Below are 12620 nucleotides of genomic sequence, written 5' to 3'. Positions count from 1 at the left end.
GATGACATCACTGATGGTTGATGACATCACTGATGGTTGATGACATCACTGATGGTTTTCTTCAAACACATGTTGTATTTATTTGGGAACTACTTTCAGCGGCGGATGAATGTAAACGTTCATGTGGAGCAGCTGAGTGTTCTCAATGTTTCTGTCCTCGGTGTCCGTCTGGTGTGTGTGTGTGTGTGTGTGTGTGTGTGTGTGTGTGTGTGTGTGTGTGTGTGTGTGTGTGTGTGTGTGTGTGTGTGTGTGTGTGTAGAGGCCCCCTGCTGAGAGCTTTTTTGTGCGTCTCTTCTGCATGTTGTGGCTCAAAACAAATAAACAGATCAAACAACAACAACAATAACAACAACAACAACACAATCCAAGTTTCTGGCGTATTTTTCTTATTGAAACTAGATTGTTGAGGAACTTTGTTGAGTTGAAGGTCGCAGCTCCTCTGGGATGGAAACTGAAGATGACGGACGGAGGACTCGTTAATGTGACCTCAGAGCGGAGCGTCTGATTGGTGGAAAAAGATCATCATGGAAACAGAAGCAGACGCAGGAGCCTTTCATGTGTGTGTGTGTGTGTGTGTGTCATTTGTGTGTTCATAACATGTCTCACACACACACACACACACACACACACACACACACACACACACACACACACACACACACACACACACACACACACACACACACACAGAGACACGTACACACACTCAAACATCACAACAATCAGCTGGTTTCGTATGCATTTAGTTTTTTTTACAAACACATCGACCAATCAGAGAGCAGATGATGTGACTCGTCACCTCTTGATCCTGTTGGTGTGAAATTAATCATGAGTCAGCAGCTGTTTCCAGAACAGACCAATTAGAGCCAAGCAGGTGGGGGGCATCGTCCAATCAGGTAAAGAGGAAATAGAGAAGGAAGCAGTGAAGGAAAGAAGGAAGCAGTGAAAGTCAGGAGGAGGTGGAGGTGGACAGAAGGCAGTGGAGGACGACAGCAGGAGATGGAGGAGGACAGAAGGCGGTGGAGGAGAACAGCAGGAGATGGAGGAGGACAGCAGGAGGTGGAGGAGAACAGGAGGAGCAGTGAAGGTCGGGAGGAGGTGGAGAAGGAAAGGAGGAACCAGTAAAGGTCAGGAGGAGGAGGTCAGGAGGAGGAGGACAGGAGGAGGTGTAGGAGGCCAGGAGGAGGTGTGGGAAGTGGAGGAGATGGTGGAGGAGGTGAGGAGGAGGTCAGGAGGAGGTGGTGATGGACTGTGTCTGCTTGTGCTGCAGTGTTCCACTTCTCCCAGCGCTTCACCACGGTGGTTCCAGAGAGCTGCATGCTGATCCTGCTGGGTCTGGTTCTGGGCGGGGTCGTCCTCGTAGCCAATAAGAAGCAGCTGTACCAGCTAGAGCCCGCCCTCTTCTTCCTCTTCCTGCTGCCGACCATCGTGGGCGACGCCGGCTACTTCATGCCGGCCCGCCTCTTCTTCGACAACCTGGGCGCCATCCTGCTGTACGCCGTGGTGGGAACGCTGTGGAACGCATTCTGTACCGGATTCTGCCTGTACGCCGCCAAGCTGATGGGGGTCATAGGTCAGTGACCGGGGTCAGGGGTCAGGGACCGGGGTCAGGAACTGGGGTCAGGGGTCAATAATTACTGTCATAGTTCAATAACTGGGGTCAGAAGTCAGTAACTATATTTGTGTATGTGTGTGTATATGTGTGTGTGTGTGTGTGTGTGTGTGTGTGTGTGTGTGTGTGTGTGTGTGTGTGTGTGTGTGTGTGTGTGTGTGTGTGTGTGTAGATGAGCGTGTGCAGGCCGACCTGTTGGACTTCCTGTTGTTCGGCGCTCTGATCTCGGCGGTCGACCCGGTGGCGGTGCTGGCCGTGTTCGAGGAGGTTCACATTAACGACATGCTCTTCATCATCGTGTTCGGAGAGTCGCTGCTGAACGACGCCGTCACAGTGGTGAGACACACACACACACACACACACACACACACACACACACACACACACAGAAATTAGTATCTATCTGATAAAGGATGTAAATGATGCAATCACCCAGTGGTCACTTGTGGTACTGCAGCCTGAAAAGCTTTTCCTGAGATCTGTTCCAACCATCAATGATGTCATCAACCATCAGTGATGTCATCAACCATCAGTGAGGTCATCAACCATCAATGATGTCATCATCCATCAGTGATGTCATCGTTGGTTTGTGAACGTTATGAATCCTCCAGTTCAGATTCTGTCCGTCACCATCTTTGTTAGTTCGGAGCGGTTTGGAGCAGGAAGTGACCATATTTGGACGAGCTGGGGGAGGAGCCAGCGGTGGATCTGACCGATCTGATTAGAAACCTGACGATACTACGTCCCGCCCACCGATCGCTGTAACCTGACTGCACCACAGGCCTGTCAATCAAACAGACACGCCCCCAAAAACAGGTCTTCTTGAATCTTCTTTTCTAATGAATGAGGGATTATTTTCAGATGGACCTCCAGAAAACTAAGAAGAAGGAGTGACTTTAGCTAACAACACCGAGAGAACTGGTGGACACATTTTATTCACTTTGGATTTGATGAGAGAAGTTGAATGGGAGTCTATGGAGCCGGAGGCTTTTTGGAGCCGACCTCTAGTGGCACTCGCTGGTATTGCAGCTGAAGACACTTCTGGATCAGAACCATTTTACAGACCTGAAGCTACGAACTCTTTTACGTTCAGTTTATGTTTCTGACCCTTTGTGAAGAACAGAAATCGTTCCTTCGTGAAGAACCGACCGCTCCAACGTTCCAGTTTGGTCGGTACCTTGTTGAATTGGATGGAGCAGAGATTAATGAGCTGAGAGCAGATTAACTGCAGCTGTAATCCTCAGCAGCACTCAGAACACGAGCTAATCCACCGAGAAGTGGAAAAAAAACAAAGTGTGGGAGTTCTCCGCCCCGAAGACGGAAAACACTTCAAGTTTCCCATGATGCACTTGTGTTCCTGCATCTTTTAATCACTGCTGCAAAACATTGCAAGCGTTCCGATCGGTTCTGATCGGTTCTGATCCAGACCTTCTGTCCTCTGCAGGTTTTATATAAAGTCTACATCTCCTTCGTGGAAGTCGGAGCGGAGAACGTTCAGACAGCAGATTACTTCAAAGGAGTCGGTGAGTTTACAGAAAGACGAAGTCTGACGTCAGTTGACTTCTGTCACTCACTCTTCTTCCTCCTCCTCTTCCTCCTTCTCTTCCTCCTCCTCCTGTTCCTCTTCCTCCTCCTCAGCCTCCTTCCTCATCGTCAGTATCGGGGGGACTCTGGTTGGTCTGGTCTTCGCCGTCATCCTCGGCTTTATCACTCGTTTCACGAAGAAGGTTCGGATCATCGAGCCGCTCTTCGTCTTCCTGCTCGTCTACCTCGCCTACCTGACCGCCGAGCTCTTCTCGCTGTCCGCCATCCTATCGTGAGTCGGCCTGTCCAGTTCAACCAGTTCAACCAGTATCACTACAGTAACCAGTACAACCAATTTAACCAGTTCAACCAGTAGAACTAGTGTAATCATCTGAACCAGTACGAGTCCAAACACACTCTGATTATTCTGCGACACAAACAGGAAGTGATTTTTACACGTTATAATGTTGGTATGTCAGAATGACCTTCTGTGGCATCGGAGCCAACAAATACGTGGAGGCCAACATTTCCCAGAAGTCTCGGACCACGGTGAAGTACACAATGAAGACTCTGGCCAGCATCGCCGAGACCATCATCTTCATCTTCTTGGGCATCTCGGCGGTGGACAAGTCCAAGTGGGCCTGGGACACCGGCCTGGTGTCCTGCACCCTCGTCTTCATCTTCGTCTTCAGAGCTGTCGGTCAGTCACCCTCCTTTTAAACGTCACAAAACAGTTTTCACCTACAAACAGTCTGAGCACCTGGCTGATGAAAATCCGTCAGAGTGACGATCCCTGCAGGAATAAAGCAGCTTTGTTTCCGATCGGAGCTTCTCAGCTGATCGTTACTGAGCGCGCTCACTTCACACGTTAGATAGGATCAGAGAAATAGTTCTAAACATCGTTTATCGTTCTAACTTTCCCGCAGGTGTGATTGGTCAGACCTGGGTTCTGAACCGTTTCCGCCTCGTCCCATTGGACAAGATCGACCAGGTGGTGATGTCGTATGGCGGCCTGCGGGGGGCGGTGGCGTTCGCCCTGGTGGTGCTGCTGGACGGCGAGCGGGTCAAAGCCAAGGACTACTTTGTCGCCACGACGATCGTGGTCGTCTTCTTCACCGTCATGTTCCAGGTGGGAGCGACGAACCCAAACAAACAAACATAAATACAAACAAACAGAGAGACAGACAGACATTAAAAATAAACAAACAGACATACAAACAAACAAAAACACCAGAGACAGACAGACATAAAAGATAAACAAACAGACAGACATGCAAACAAACAAACAAACAGACAGACAGACATACAAACAGGTTATTGATCGTAATCTGTGGGGTAATCCTCCTGTTGGCTGTGAATCGGAATCATCTCCGACATGCTCAGTGGGCGACGAGTCTGCGATAAAAAAAACTTTCACAAAAACAAATATTCATTGAAACACTGAGGCACGTTGGAGTTACTTCGAGGAGGTTTGGTATCAGTTCGGCTCCTGAGATACCGCCAACCCTCAGATTTCTCATAAAAACCACGTGGACTGTGATTCAGGGTCGTCTGGAGGGCGGGGAGCTTCATCTGTGCAGTAAACATCCTCTTCATCAGTTCATGTATCTACGTGAAAACAGTCTGTCTGAAGGAAGAGGCAGCAGCAGCAGCAGCCGGTCCATCAGTGTGTATTTACATGTAAAAGTGGAAACACACACTAAATCTGAAGTGTGTATTCTCATGTCGAGGTTGTTTCTTCTTTCCCACGGTGACTCAGCAGAATGTCATGACTCCCACAGACGTCCTCTGAGTTTCAGGGTTTTATTCTGGTGTCATTGGACAGACGGCAGGAAGGAGGACGCCGTGGTTCAAACTGAGGCTCCGGGACGGAGACAAAGACGTGTCTCATTGATATTAAAAGGCTAGATAGGAAGTGACATCACGACTGTGGTCCACATGTTTCTGACCAGGATGTGTCTCCTCTGCAGGGTCTGACCATCAAACCGCTGGTGAACTGGCTCAAAGTTCCTCGATCCACCAGCAGGAAGCCGACGATCAACGAGGAGATCCACGAGAGGGTGACATCATCACTTCCTCTACGACTGCTCGCTGCTCTGCACTGACCGTCTGCAACACGTGATGTGGCAACACGTGATGCGGCAACACGTGATGCGGCAACACGTGACGCGGCAACACGTGATGCGGCAGCACGTGACGTGGCAACACATGATGCAGTAAGATGTGATGCAGACGGTCAGTGCAACACGTGATGCAGCAACATGTGATGCAGCAACGTGATGCAGCAACATGTGATGCAGACGGTCAGTGCAACACGTGATGCAACGACATGTGATGTAGTAACATGTGATGCGGTAACATGTGATGCAGTAACATGTGAGGCAGACGGTCATTGCAACATGTGATGCAGCAACATGTGATGGAGCAACATGTGATGCAGCAACACGTGATGCAACAACATGTGATGCAGACGGTCAGTGCAACACGTGATGCAGTAACATGTGATGCAGCAACATATGATGGAGCAACATGTGATGCAACAACACGTGATGCAGCAACACGTGATGCAGCAACATGTGATGCAGCAACACGTGATGCAGCAACATGTGATGCAGCAACATGTGAGGCAGACAGTCATTGCAACACATGATGCAGCAACATGTGATGGAGCAACATGTGATGCAGCAACACGTGATGCAACATGTGATGGAGTAACGTGATGCAGCAACATGTGATGCAGACGGTCAGTGCAACACGTGATGCAACAACATGTGATGCAGTAACATGTGATGCAGCAACATGTGATGGAGCAACATGTGATGCAGCAACACGTGATTCAGCAACACGTGATGCAGCAACATGTGATGCAGCAACACGTGATGCAACATGTGATGGAGTAACATGTGATGCAGCAACATGTGATGCAGACGGTCAGTGCAACACGTGATGCAGCAACATGTGATGGAGCAACATGTGATGCAGCAACATGTGATGCAGCAACATGTGATGCAGCAACATGTGATGGAGTAACATGTGATGCAACAACATGTGATGCAGCAACATGTGATGGAGCAACATGTGATGCAACAACACGTGATGCAACAACCTGTGATGCATAAACACGTGATGCAGTAACACGTGATGCAACAACACATGATGTAGCAACATGTGATGCAACAACACGTGATGCAGTGAACAGAACCAGACTTTCTGTGTGTCTTCAGGCCTTTGACCACATTCTGACTGCAGTGGAGGACATCGCAGGACTGCAGGGATATCACCACTGGAGGGACAAGTGAGACGCACCGCAACAGCCCTGCAACACGACAACAGCCCTGCAACATGACAACAGCACTGCAACATGACAACAGCACTGCAACACGACAACAGCACTGCAACACGACAACAGCACTGCAACACGACAACAGCACTGCAACACGACAACAGCACTGCAACACGACAACAACATCACTGCAAAACTGTCTCTCTGTCTCCGTCTGTCTTTCCGTCTCAGGTGGGAGCAATTTGATAAGAACTACCTCAGTAAGCTGCTGCTCAGGAAGTCAGTTTACAGGAAGAGTGAACTGTGGGAGGCCTATCAGAAGATCAACATCAGGGACGCCATCAGCGTCATCGACCAGGTAGGACACAGCAGGGGTGTGTGTGTGTGTTTTCATGTGTGTTTGTGTGTGTTTTCATGTGTGTGTGTGTGTGTGTGTGTGTGTGTGTGTGTGCAGGGTGGGAACGTCCTGACCTCGGCCCGTCTGTCTCTGCCCTCGATGGCCAGCAGAGCTTCGTTCCCCGAAGTCACCAACGTCACAAACTACCTGTGAGTCACGTGACTGTAAAAACACCTCAACAGAAAAATCCACAACGTTCTGGGATCTCGTGATGTGAAAAGAGGCGGGGCCTGAGGTGGTGTTAGCATCATGCTAACTGTGCGGTGTTGGTTGTTCCAGGCGTGAGAATGGCAGCGGTGTGTGTCTGGACCTTCAGGTGATCGACAACGTCCCCGGAGCCAAAGTGGAGGAGGACACGGAGACGCACCACTTCCTCGCCGGAAACCTGTACAAGCCCAGGAGACGGGTAAGGTTCCCCGAGAGTTCTAGAGGTTTCTGATTCCTAAAGAAGTTTTTGGGTTCTTAAAGAGGTTTTGGGGTTCTTGAAGAAAGTTTAGGGGTCCTTGTGGAAGGTCGAGGGATCCTTAAAGACGTGGAGGTTGTAAAGGCAGTCAGAGGTGCAGGTTTTCAGGATTTCAGGGTTTCAGGATTTCAGGGTTTCAGGTTTTCAGGTTTTCAGGGTTTCAGAGTTTCAGGGTTTCAGGGTTGTTGTGGTCTTTGAAGTCTCAGTTCACTAACAGAACCTGGTTCCGTGTGAGTCCTGATGGCGGTTCTGACTGAGGCGTGTTGTCCCTGTTCAGTATCAGTCCCACTATAGCCGACACTTCATGCCTCTGGGGGAGAAGGAGCGCCAGGACCGGGAGGTGTTTCAGAGGAACATGAAGAGCCGGATGGAGACGTTCAAGTCCATCCGACACAAACGGCACAAGAAGGAGCGCAGCCTGAAGAAGGTCCGACCCGTTTCACTAGTTCACGACACCTCAGTACTGTTACGTCAGTAAAGTTCTGAGTTCTTCATCCAGCTGACATTTGTTCTGTCTCACTTCACCAGCGCCGAGGATCCGAGTCCAAGGACGGCGGCGAAGACAAACCGCGACGCAACGTCAGCTGGCAGGACAAAGGTGACGAGACAAAACGAACAGCTTTAACACATCTACTGTCGATCAATACTCTGATCGCCTTTAATTAGAGGAACCGGTCAGAGTTTACTGGGTTCTTCTTCTGGTCGTTCTCTGCGAGAGTCACATGATCAGATATTAAGCTACAGCTAGTTAGCTTAGCACAAAGACTGAAAACAGACAGTTAGCTTAGCACAAAGACTGAAAACAGACAGTTAGCTTAGCACAAAGACTGGAAACAGATAGTTAACTTAGCACAAAGACTGGAAACAGAAGGTTAGCTTAGCACAAAGACTGGAAACAGACAGTTAGCTTAGCACAAAGACTGGAAACAGACAGTTAGCTTAGCTTAAAGACTGGAAACAGAAGGTTAGCTTAGCATAAAGACTGGAAAAGGGAGGAAAAAGGTAGCGTGCTCTGTGCAGAGGGAACCTGCAGCACTTTTAAAGCCTCGTGTCTGCTCAGATCCGGTGGTCGTTCCTGTGGAGTCGGAGGAGGACAAAGGCGGACATTCGGACGCAGAGCGGGAGGAAGACGTCGGGATCACCTTCATCGCCCGAAAACCCGAAACACCAAAACAACGACCCAAATCAGGTAGAGATCCGTTGGGTTTTACACCCTCTGACGATGACGGACGATGACCCTCCATCTCTAACGTCCTGCTGTCTCCTTCAGTCCCAGCTGCTCTGGACGTCTGTCAGAGTCCGGCGGCCGCTCCCCCCTCCCCCTCTACCGGCAACGCCCACCTGCCGTGGAAGGGCGGCGTGGGCTCACCCCCCCCCTGCGTGTCCGTCGAGGCCACAAAGATCATCCCCGTGGACCTGCAGCAGGCCTGGAACCAGAGCATCTCCTCCCTGGAGAGCATCTCCTCCCCCCCCGCACTCCCCGGCGAGCCCGTCCACCCGCGGGTGAGCGCCCTCGCCAGGCTGGGAGGACCCCGCCCGGCCTCCTACACCCCGCCGGGCAGCACCTCCGGCAGCACCACCTCCATCGGAGCTCAGGTGTCCCAGGGCTCCTTCTGCTTCCCGGAGAACAAGAAGAAAGAGGAGGAGGAGGAGGAGGAGGAAGAGGTGTCGCAGGAGATGCGGCCGCTCATGTCGTCTCTGAGGCCCCCCGGCTCGCTGCCACCTCCCCCGCCTCCACCAGGCTCCGCCCCTGGCTCCGACAGGAGGAGGAACCCCTGCGTGTACCTGAGGAGCCTGGTGACGGCGCCCCCTCCTGGCAGCAGTGAGCCGCATAGTCGAGGCCCCACCCAGCTGTAACAGCTGGTCGGCTCTCCACCAATCAGGAGCTTCAGGACACACAGCACATGAGCACACATCAGGCAGCCGTCCAATAGGAAACCAGCTCCTCACCTGCCCTGCCTCCACTCCTGCTGGAGTCTGAGCTCACCGTCAGAGGTCAGAGGTCACCTGCTCGTCCAATCACTGCTCCTCTCAGTCTGACATCACCAGTTGAGACACAGTACAGGTGGAGGTGGAGGTGCAGGTGGAGGTCGACCAGGTCAACAGCAGATCTCATGTTCACACTCAAACCAGCCGTGTGAGTCTTTACAAAATCCTCACAGCACATTTTAAATGAGTGGATGTAAAAAAATGTAAAAGCAATTTAATTAAGTCTGAAGTCTCAGAGCAGAACAAACGCTCCGACTCTCTCGGCCCTGAAAGTGCGTTAAACTGTTGTCTGTAATACATGTCGATGATTTGGAGTGAAACCGTTTCAGGAGGCTCTCCACGTACCAGAGTCAGGTGGTGGAGCACAGAGGCACACCTGTACCTGTCGGTGGCTCCGCCCACTGCTGGTTTGAGTGTATGTGAAGTGTTAAATCGAAAGTCGTCTGATCTCAGTTCATCTCACTGCTGCTCTGCTGTCGGTCCGTCGTATTGATCCAATCTGTAGTTAATACTCTATAATCAATCATAAGCATCGTGCTGCAGGTGAACCGATGGATTTGATCACAACTTGGATGTTATAATATTATGTAACCACGGTAACTCACCAGCACGAGTTTCATATGAAAAACATCCTGCTGTGATGACGTGTGTTTCAACCCCTCTCTGCAGTTTGGACCTGATTTTATATTCCTCAGTTAAAAACATATTATTATAATTATTATTAAGTACATTCATCATTTCACTGTCAGAAATACTTTTTTATTCAACTTTAAATGTCCTTTAAGAGGTCCGTCCAGCAGGGGGCGGTGCTGCACAGAGGGGTTTCCGACCCACTCCGCTTCATCTTTAACCTGAGCGACACATGACTGTCTGTATTTATTCCGCTCATTTTAAAATGTTTGTAACGCTGCAAATATCTCAAATCTAAAGTCGTTTGTTCAAATGACCAAAGTGTGTAAAGACATTTCTACGCTGTTTGTGTGTGCTTTGTCCAGTGTGTGTGTGTGTGTGTGTGTGCGTGTGCTCTGTCCAGTGTGTGTGTGCGTGCGTGCGTGTGTGTGCGTGCGTGTGTGCGCGTGCGTGTGTGGCTGGAGACCGTCCACATGTTTGTATTCCACCAGCAGACCAACGTGTTTTTTTCTGTAGTTTTTCTCTTGTTTTGCCAAAGAATGTTTTTTGCCTTAAAACTGCTTTCTCTCTCAGCTTCAGTTGCGTCGGGTCGATCGCCGTCCTGCAGCCGCAGCGTGCTGCATGCATGCAGATGCTGCATTCAGGTCATGTGACGGGTGGTCGGAAAGATTCAGAAAAAACACAAACTGGATCAGAGCTTCCGGCTCCGAAAAATGGTTCAGATGCAGAAGTTCCTTGAACTGCATTCCCACCGAGTCGGCTCCAAAAAAATAGATTCCCATTTAACTTCTCTCATGAAATTCTCAGTCAATAAAAAATTATTCTACAAGTTTCCTGCATGTCATTCGCTAAATTCACACTTACAGATTAGTTTTCTGGAGGTCCATCTGAAAATAATACCTTATTCATTGGAAAAGAAGATTAAAATAAAAAAAATAAAAAATAAATGTTTTTGGGGGCGTGTCTGTTTGATTGACAGGCCTGTGGTGCAGTCAGGTTACAGCTATCGGTGGGCGGGACGTAGTATCGTCAGGTTTCCAATCAGATCGGTCAGATCCACCGCTGGCTCCTCCCCCAGCTCGTCCAAATATGGTCACTTCCTGCTCCAAACCGCTCTGAACTATCAAGATGTTAACGGACAGAATCTGAACTGGAGGATTCATAACGTTCACAAACCAACGATGACATCACTGATGGTTGATGACATCACTGATGGTAGATTACATCACTGATGGATGATGATTGGTTTAAAACCTTTCAGGCATTTTAAAGTCCCACATTTGAACTGCTGTATTTAAAGAAAAAGAAGAACCTCCTTATTTTTCCTGCTTGATTGGAATTTTATATATATATGACAGAAAATAACACACTAACACATTAATAAAAGTTAAATTTTTGCTGTTTTAATGAAACAATAAAATAGTGAAAATGTGAAAAAAAAATATATAAATATATATATATATATTTATATATTTATATATATATAAAATTCCAATCAAGCAGGAAAAATAAGGAGTTTCTTCTTATCTACTGATATATATATATATATATATATACAGTATATATAAAAACTCACGTGACTTGAACACAGCACACAGGAGCTCCTGGCCATCAGGACCTCTGATGATGATGATGATGATGATGATGCTCGGCGGCTGCAGGTGGTCGGCGCCGTCTCTGCTGCCTCATGTTGCTGCTAGTAGAAAGGCCTTCGTGCTGTAAAACACACTTGAAGCTGGAGCTCACCCAGGACCAGTTTTAGAGTCTCGGGTTCCAGCTCAGAACCCGCCAGAACCGCCGCTGCGGATCAGAGCGTCCAGTTTTCTGTCTCAGTCTCGTTTCACCTGCGATTCAGGTCATCGTGTGGAAACATTAAAAACAACGTCTTTGTGCCAAACTTCTGCTCTCTGAGGAAGAAATCAGCTTTTTCTTTTTCTGACTGAACTCTTTGTTCAGTTTTCGTTCATCCTTCACACATCTCACCATCCCTTCTATTTTATTGTTTCATTCAAACAGCAAAAATTTAACTTTGATTAATGTGTTAGTGCAGCTCAGTGACTGATTTTTAATATTTATTTATCTATGAGTGTCCTTCACTTTCTCACATTCAGCCTGAACAACAGGAAACTGATCAATAAAAAGTCGTTTCTTGTGTTTTTGCTGTTAAACTGATCAATAAAAAGTCGTTTCTTGTGTTTTTGCTTTATTAAACTGATCAATAAAAAGTCGTTTCTTGTGTTTTTGCTGTTAAACTGATCAATAAAAAGTCGTTTCTTGTGTTTTTGCTTTATTAAACTGATCAATAAAAAGTCGTTTCTTGTGTTTTTGCTTTATTAAACTGATCAATAAAAAGTCGTTTCTTGTGTTTTTGCTTTATTAAACTGATCAATAAAAAGTCGTTTCTTGTGTTTTTGCTTTATTAAACTGATCAATAAAAAGTCGTTTCTTGTGTTTTTGCTGTTAAACTGATCAATAAAAAGTCGTTTCTTGTGTTTTTGCTGTTAAACTGATCAATAAAAAGTCGTTTCTTGTGTTTTTGCTGTTAAACTGACGACCCGACGTGACGCAGTGACGTCACTATACGGCCGGGGCGTTTGTTACGTGGTGTACGTGAGTTTGTCTCTGAGGTGTCGATATTCAGAATAAAAAATAAAAATAAAAAAAGGTGCACAGGTGAACCAGGTGAAGGCCGCGCGGAGCAGCTGGAGGACTCCCGGAGAAG

General features: G+C 48.2%; 1 protein-coding gene across 1 annotated transcript in view; it reads left to right on the top strand.

The window, feature by feature from the left end:
- Positions 1 to 10845, top strand: part of slc9a5 (solute carrier family 9 member A5) — a 12836-nt gene extending 1991 nt beyond the window's left edge. Inside the window, exons 2-16 of the mRNA XM_069718438.1 lie at positions 1271 to 1573; positions 1785 to 1948; positions 3057 to 3135; positions 3251 to 3428; positions 3616 to 3836; positions 4063 to 4265; positions 5107 to 5196; positions 6361 to 6431; positions 6651 to 6777; positions 6874 to 6965; positions 7096 to 7222; positions 7557 to 7706; positions 7808 to 7877; positions 8340 to 8468; positions 8550 to 10845. Of these exons, the coding sequence (XP_069574539.1) occupies positions 1271 to 1573; positions 1785 to 1948; positions 3057 to 3135; positions 3251 to 3428; positions 3616 to 3836; positions 4063 to 4265; positions 5107 to 5196; positions 6361 to 6431; positions 6651 to 6777; positions 6874 to 6965; positions 7096 to 7222; positions 7557 to 7706; positions 7808 to 7877; positions 8340 to 8468; positions 8550 to 9136 (2591 nt within the window). The 3' untranslated portion in view covers positions 9137 to 10845. The remainder of the gene's footprint in view (positions 1 to 1270; positions 1574 to 1784; positions 1949 to 3056; positions 3136 to 3250; positions 3429 to 3615; positions 3837 to 4062; positions 4266 to 5106; positions 5197 to 6360; positions 6432 to 6650; positions 6778 to 6873; positions 6966 to 7095; positions 7223 to 7556; positions 7707 to 7807; positions 7878 to 8339; positions 8469 to 8549) is intronic.
- Positions 10846 to 12620: the final 1775 nt, after the last annotated feature.

Source organism: Brachyistius frenatus, unplaced genomic scaffold (genome assembly GCF_029030835.1).
Source record: "Brachyistius frenatus isolate BFR_SWC_R1_liver_20210118 unplaced genomic scaffold, ASM2903083v1 Contig_191, whole genome shotgun sequence".
Lineage (NCBI taxonomy): Eukaryota > Metazoa > Chordata > Actinopteri > Embiotocidae > Brachyistius > Brachyistius frenatus.
This window is presented reverse-complemented; position numbering and strand designations above follow the sequence as displayed.